The 7,613-nt window shown below is 34.3% G+C and overlaps 1 protein-coding gene across 1 annotated transcript; it reads left to right on the top strand.

Moving 5' to 3' along the window:
* Positions 1–1,479: 1,479 nt before the first annotated feature.
* On the top strand, positions 1,480–4,969 carry LOC145966710 (uncharacterized). The gene is made up of 6 exons (XM_083091006.1): positions 1,480–2,864; positions 3,006–3,113; positions 3,195–3,427; positions 3,497–3,655; positions 3,831–3,980; positions 4,211–4,969. Exons 1-6 carry the CDS (start codon positions 2,846–2,848, stop codon positions 4,322–4,324), a joined length of 783 nt encoding a protein of 260 aa, XP_082947132.1. The 5' UTR covers positions 1,480–2,845; the 3' UTR covers positions 4,325–4,969.
* The last annotated feature ends 2,644 nt before the right edge of the window (positions 4,970–7,613 follow it).

Consider the following 7,613-nt stretch of genomic DNA (forward strand, 5'->3'; position numbering starts at 1 on the left):
TATCATCCGCAGGATGATTTTGTAGCTGCCCTGAATTCGTAGCTGCCCGTAAATTCGTGCACAACACTCGAGACAACGGAAAACCCGTCCGCCATTACGGCCATAACGCACGTGCTCGCTAGACAAAGCCAGCGTAACGAACATGCTCTCGGGCCCTTCCTATACTAGCGCCCCCGCAGCGCCAGCGCCTCCGCGGACCCCGCGCTGTCGATAATCTAGCCGCTCAATCCACTGTGATCGGCATCGATAACATCGACCCTTTCCGGAACAGCCGGGAATCTCCGTAAGGCGATTCGCGAACAATTCCCCGTTCGCCGGGAATCTCCGTAAGGTGATTCGCGAACAATTTCCAGTTTGCCGGAAATCTCCGTAAGGCGATTCGCGAACAATTCCTTATTTCTCTTTATTAGCTCTTTCTGATTTATTTACCGAGAATTTATATTGTTTTCTATCTTTATATCTCGTTTCAGCCCTTCTTTATATATATCTTTTCATTTCTACTTTTTCTTTACTCCCTTTCGTTTTCTTTTAATTTCCCATATTCCTTATATTATAATTTTTATTATTATCTTTTATTTTCTCTTTATATTATTTTCCTTTGAATTATCATTACTTTTGGGAGAAACCGTTGAAATAGATGAATAATTTTCGAACTTAGACTTGGCGAATCTCTTATCTTAATTTTATTATTGTATTTTAATTTAGACCTGTGTTTCAGCGAATTTAGAAAATTTTAATTCTAACTATAACACATATGCGCAAGCGACGAATTCTATACTTCCCTTAATGAGTAAGCGTTATTCATATTTTTATTACACATTCACTTTTTATTTTGTTTTATTTCTTATATTATATTAATTATATGTATATTGTATTAACCAGTCAGAATTTAATTCTTAACGTAAATTCTTCCCTGTATATTCTGACTGATGACCTCCGAATGATTGTAACATCCGCGAGAATATATACATATACACACAGATACCCACTCACGCATACCTACAACTGCTAAGATGTATTTTTCTTTCATTATTTTTTTTTATAATATATGTATTTTTAATTTAATGTATAATTTAATTATTTAAACCGTTATCTTCCCTAAATCCTGAGATCGCACTAGGTCCCATCCCGCGTGGAAGGCGGACCGTCGAGGCCATAAGACCCTGTCTATCGCAGTGGATAGATGGGGTCAAACGAGAAGGAATCACCTACAGGATGACACAGGTGCTCTCCGGACACGGCTGTTTCGGGGAGTTCCTGTGCAGGATCGGCAAGGAGCGCACCGCGGAGTGCCACCACTGCGACCATCCGCACGATTCGGCGCAGCACACGCTTGAAGCCTGTCCAGCGTGGGCGGCCGAGCGTGCGGAACTAATGGTTGCAGTGGGAGCGGACCTCGCCCTCCCGGCCGTCATCAGAGCTATGGTCGGGAGGGCAGAGGCGTGGAAAGCTGTGTCCTTCTTCTGCGGCAGAGTGATGCTGCGGAAGGAGGACGCGGAGAGGGTGAGGCGCGGCGAAGGACGGCGCCGTGCCAATCCCCCTCTGCCGAGAGACGGGGGCATGCCTCCGCCGGCCGGGCCACCCCCGAAAAGGCGGAGGCATTATAGCCCCCGTCGTCCCCTCCCACGCACTAACGGGAGGGGATGACCTCGACAGGGGGCGGGGAGTCGGTAACCCGACCTCCCCTCCCCCGGCCGAGGAGAGATGAGGGGTGCTGCCTCGGGGAGCGAAAGCTGACGAGGTGGAGCCCTCCTGGGGCGTGGCCGAATCCTAATCCCATAGGGAAAAGGAGGGAGCCCGCCCCTGGAGGGACACGGAGAAAGAGCCCTGGGGTGCTGCTCAAATCCCAACCCCTCTGGGAAAGGGAGGGTGGCCCACCCCGGGGCTCGGGGGGCCGGGGCTCGAGCAGGAGACTCGGGCCCCGACCCCGCCCCCCGGAAACACTGAGGAGGGCGTGGCGTGGAGACGGTGCCCCTCCGCGCCACAACTAGAGCAGATACCGCCGCGCAAGTGGCGATGTGGGCGGGCCCCTACCCGGCATATTATTATGTTGGAAGGGGTCCGCCCACGAGGTTAGGTCGAGTGGGTGGGGGGAGGATGTCCGGTAGACATCGCTAAGCGCACCCGATCCTCCCCCCAAACACCCGAGTTGGCACCCGGTGGGGTTTTAGTGGGTAAACCGGTCCTTCAGACCGGGAGTCCCACATAACCCGCCCTCCCTCCCCGGGGTAGGACGGGTATCCATAAAGGATTTCCTCACCGATATCAAAAAAAAAAAAGGTCCCATCCCGCGTAACAAGGATTAAATTCCTTTACCGAAAAGGGGCCACCGAACGAATAGGCTTAAAAACGCACCGTTAAAGAGACCTTCGGTCGCTGACCTGTGTCAAGCCCTTCACATTCGTTCGACCCGATCCATACACACGCCCGAATAAAGTGTGTCACGGGGTAAGTAAGTTGCGTCCTTCCATACGGCCCATCCATTCCAGGGTCTGGACGTAACAATTAATTACATATATTTTCCTATTAAAATCATAACGTTGGTGTAGACCTAAGTTTTAAATGTTACAAATTATAAAATGGAAAATAAACAATCACGAAAACGCGCTGTGAACTTCACACAAGCAGAAAAAATGATTTTAATCGATTTAATATTAAAACATAAGCATATAATAGAAAATAAAAGATCTGATAACATAACCTTAAAAGATAAAGAAAAAGGTTGGAAATAATAGAAAATACATTTAATAGTATTTCTTCGACAGAATTTCGAAGTTCAGAAGTTTTAAAAAGTTGTTGGGACAATTTAAAAAAGAAAACCAGAAAGTTTTTTGCAGATGAAAAAATGAAATTATATAAAACAGGTAAATTTTTTCTCTTTATATTTTTATAGAGCATTATTTTTAAACATCATATCTGCTAATATTGTATTAGACATTTTATAATAATTTTAATATTTAATAATTTTGTATTTTTAATATTTGTATATGCAATTTTAATATCAGGTGGTGGATCTTGTGAATCTACATCAGATATAGTAATGGAACGCATAAGAGATATAATAAAATCTTCAGTCGATGGCTTAACAAATAATTTTGATAGTGATGCCATAGGTAAAATGTCTTTATATTATTTTATACAGATACATTATTTTTATTATATATTATTGTTATTACTTATATTATTTTTAACAGAATCAAGTGAAACTTCAACATCAACTTTACGTAAAATGCCTATAATTACAAATATAATTACATATAAAACTCCTACACATAATACTAAATCATGTAAAACAGTTATAAGTACAAATCCTAAAGTTAAAACTACAAATTTGTGTAAAATGCCAAGAAATAGTATTACTGTAGATGAATGGCTTGATGAAGATAATATAATAAACGAAGATTTATGTGAGGATGATGTACAAACTGTAAGTATTCAAAATGTATGTTTTAGTTAAAATAGATTATTATATTAATTATGCGTATTTGTTTTGTAGTGTCTGAAAGTCAAAAACACCAATGAAACGATATACGATGAAAATCAATCGAGTAGTATAGAAGATTATACTATAAATAACAACAATTATGAAAATGAATTTAACGACAATCATGAAAATCAAATTATAAATGAAACTGAGATTGATGAAAATAGCAGTGTAAGTTACAAAGAAATATATTTAATACAAATTTTTAATTTTTTTTATAATTTATTATAATTATTAAACACTTTATAGTTATTAAATTTAATTAGATATTTTTTATATTATTTAAATATTATATTATTAATATTATATGCTATTATTGATATTATATTTATATATATTATTATAGTTGGTAAATAATAATAGAAGACATCCATATACAAAGAAAAAAACCCAATTAAGTAAATGTATGCAAGATTATATTAATAACAATAGTTATGAAAATGATTTTGATGAAAACCAAAATATGAATGAAATAGAGACTGATGAAAATAGCAGCGTAAGTTATAAAAAATATATTTAATACAAATTTTTTAATTTTAAGTATTTATCTTTGTCATTATTAAATATAATTAAATATTTTTAATATTATTTAAATAATATTTAAATAATTTAATAATATATATTATTTAAATTATTTAAATAATTATTTACATAATAATATATTTAAATAATTTAAATAATTTATTATTATATTTATGTTATATTTATACATATATATTATTATAGTTACTAAATAACAGTGGAAGACATCAACATATGAAGAAAAAAGACGACAAAAAAATTGCAATGAAAAATTACAATTACAAGGGAAAAAAAATTTGCAGAATAGATCTGCAATAGAAATATTAAGGAAAAAAAATAAATAATCCACTTCAAATAAGAAATTTGAATAATGAATGTAAATGAAGATTTTAATAAGCATCAAAATAATTCACGCAGGAAAAAAGAAAGTACAAAGTCACAGTTTAATACGAGACCGTCACAATTTAATATATTGTTACGTCTCTGGTTTGAGTCGCGGTCGAGTCTGTCTTGAAAAAGGAAGAAGGTCTCGTTGTCAAGGAATTGTTGATGGAGCAGCCGTCATTTGAGTCGGAAGCCAGCTGTCAAGCTGAGCGGTCGCGTTTCGATCCGCGGCTTATCGTTATCAATGTTCTGTGTTCTCTGTGTTGTGAATAATCCTGTGTTCTGTTATTAAAGTTTTTCCTTTAAACCGAGTTATTATTCACGTGTGCGCGGGTGCCGCGTGGTTAGCGTGTGCCGATCGGTTGTGTGGTCGCGCGCGCGTTCGATATATCTCGAGGTCGTCGTCGCGGATGCAACAATATTAATGGAATCAAAAACAGAACTGGCAAAATTTATGAAAGAAGACTTAAAAGCAAAAAGTGAAATTGAAATGCAGATTTTAAATATGCAATTAAAAAAAGAAGAATTAGAAGTGCAATTATTAGAAAAAGAATTGTTGATAAAAGAGCAAATATTAGAAAGAGAGAGCAAAAGATCTATTTAATAATTAATATTTTAATTTAATTTTTTAATTTTTATTTAACAAGTCTTTCAATTTATAATTTATAGTTTACATAAGCGTGCTATTAATGATTTAATAAATCTCCACAGATAATGGGTGTTTTCCATTTAGCGGATTTTAGCGACACAAATCGACACAAACATCATTCTATCTTTCTTCTATATTTTATGAGAATAAAGATCAAATAATGCTTGTGTCGACTTGTGTCGCTAAATGGAAAACACCCAATATATATTTTTTATTTTTATTAATAAAGGAGATAGATAACATTTTATTCAATGTTTACTTTGCTTTATGCATTTCATTTACATATTTTATGTTCAAATGTATATGATAAATACGTGATATGTATATGGTAAGATTTAATAGTTCCTTTATAGCATTGTAATTCTTTTTTATTAATAAATATAGAATAGATTTTATAATATATTATAACAATAACATTACAATAATATGATTTAATGGATCTCCACAGATAATATATCTTTGTTTTTAATAAAAAAGATAATATATTTTATTTAATATTAATTTTGTTTTTCTATGTATTTTATTTACGTATATTATATTAGCTACAAATACATATAGATATGTAATTTAATGGATCTCCTTAAAAATGTTTAATACAGATATAATTAATTCTATAATCAATGTTTGTATAACAATTTGTTGCCTAAATATATATGCTTAAATATTAAAAACGTTCAGAAAAGCGAAATTTTTGCTATTAAAGTTAACGCATTTATTTAGTTTTAATTTTACTAGTTTTTCAATTTATAATTTATAATTTACATATGCATTTACATAATTTACATGTTTCAAAGTTTGCGCAGGAGATATAATTTTAAAGATAAAATTGTATAAAAGATTATAAGATAAAATATTATATAAAAATATATATTTATCTAAATCCAAGTATATAAATAAAATGTTGACAATATTTTCACATACATTCACATATATTTTTTAAATTAAGACTTAACAGATTTTATTTTTATATTCCATGCTCCTTGTTATAACGGAAGGCTGAAAAAAATGTATGCAATAACAATTAATTTGTAATTAAGTTATATTCTTAAATGCCCAGTTAGCCAAGTCTGCTCGAACAGATTTCGCCAAGTGCTTGCTAAAAATTGTTGTCAGCAAAAAGGCTACAATTTTGCTACAAGAGTTGTTATTACCTGATTAAGCTGGCAGATTGGCGGCAAAAACCAAGCAAAGCTTGCTGACAAAATCCGACAACAAATTGGCGGCAAAAAGCAAGCAAAGCTTGCTGCATGACTTGACGTCAAATTGGTAGCAAAAACCAAGCAAGATCTGCGCGCATAATTTGACGTCAAGTTGGCGGCAGAAACCGAGCAGAACCTGCATAATCGGTATTTAGATGCCTTGATTCAATAGTTCCTTCGCTTTCCGCTACGCGATGCACGCTTTCTCGCAATCAAATTTCTGTTAGAAGTAGATATAAAGCCTGCTAGTGGCTATTAATAAAAGATCAAAAGTATATTTCTATTAGTTTAATTTTTGATATCTCATACAAGCATAGAGAATATTAAACTGATTAGAATCAACAGAATAAATGGAAAATTATCCTATTTGAAGCATAAAGCAAGAGTTTAATTATCATATAAATTATATCTCAATTTTATAAATTAAATTTAATTATTTTCACAATTTACTTTATTATTAATTTAATTAAGTTGAAAGAGAATTTGCTGCTACGTGAGATATAACTACGATATAACATTACATTTCATAGTTATTTATGAAAAGAAAATTATAATTTACCAATAAAACTTATTCTGTAATATTAAATTTTATTGCACTTTGGTCAAAAGCAGATCATGCTCGGTTTCTACCGTCAATATGCTGTCAGATTGCGCGCGCGCAGATCTTGATCGGTTTTTGCCGACAATTTGACGTCAACATGTCAGCAAGCTTTGCTCGGGTTTTGTCATCAATTTGCTGTCAGGTTATGTCAGCAAGGTTTGCTAGCAAAACACGAGCTTAATGCGAACACAGATGGCTATGGATTTGGTGTGGAATTTTGATTAAATTTGCTACCAATTTGCATGCAATTTGTTAACATTTTGCTTACTGGGTGTTTAAAAATTATAATTAATAATATATGATGTGTTCAATTAAAGAAAATTTATTAAATAAAACTTGTCCATAAAATTATAGATAAAAACTTACTTGGCAAAATAATTATGAATTAATTCTGTTCGAACTGCTACATCAGCAACTTCGTCATTATTATTTCTGTGATTTATGTTACATTCTGCTAACATTTGATCCCATGGTGCAGGTAAAGTTAAATCTGGATCGATATCTGGTACTGCTTCATTATTTCGTCTAGCAATGTTATGAAGCACTGCTGTTGCAATAATAATATTCATTATTCTGTGTTGATGATATCGCATTCCAAGCGCTAGGATTGGAAATCTTCTTTTCCAAATGCCAAAAAGACGTTCTATTGTATTTCGAGTGCGAATATGTGCTTCGTTATAAAGATGTTCTACAGCAGTTTGTGGTGCCAACAACGGAGTAACAAGATATTTTTTAATGGGTATGCGGAATCTCCTAATAACAAACTATTGCCAT

This window comes from Camponotus vicinus, unplaced genomic scaffold, assembly GCF_025532165.1.
Source record: "Camponotus vicinus isolate PSW18456_S1 unplaced genomic scaffold, iyCamVici1.0 SCAF_2, whole genome shotgun sequence".
Classification (NCBI taxonomy): Eukaryota; Metazoa; Arthropoda; class Insecta; order Hymenoptera; family Formicidae; genus Camponotus; species Camponotus vicinus.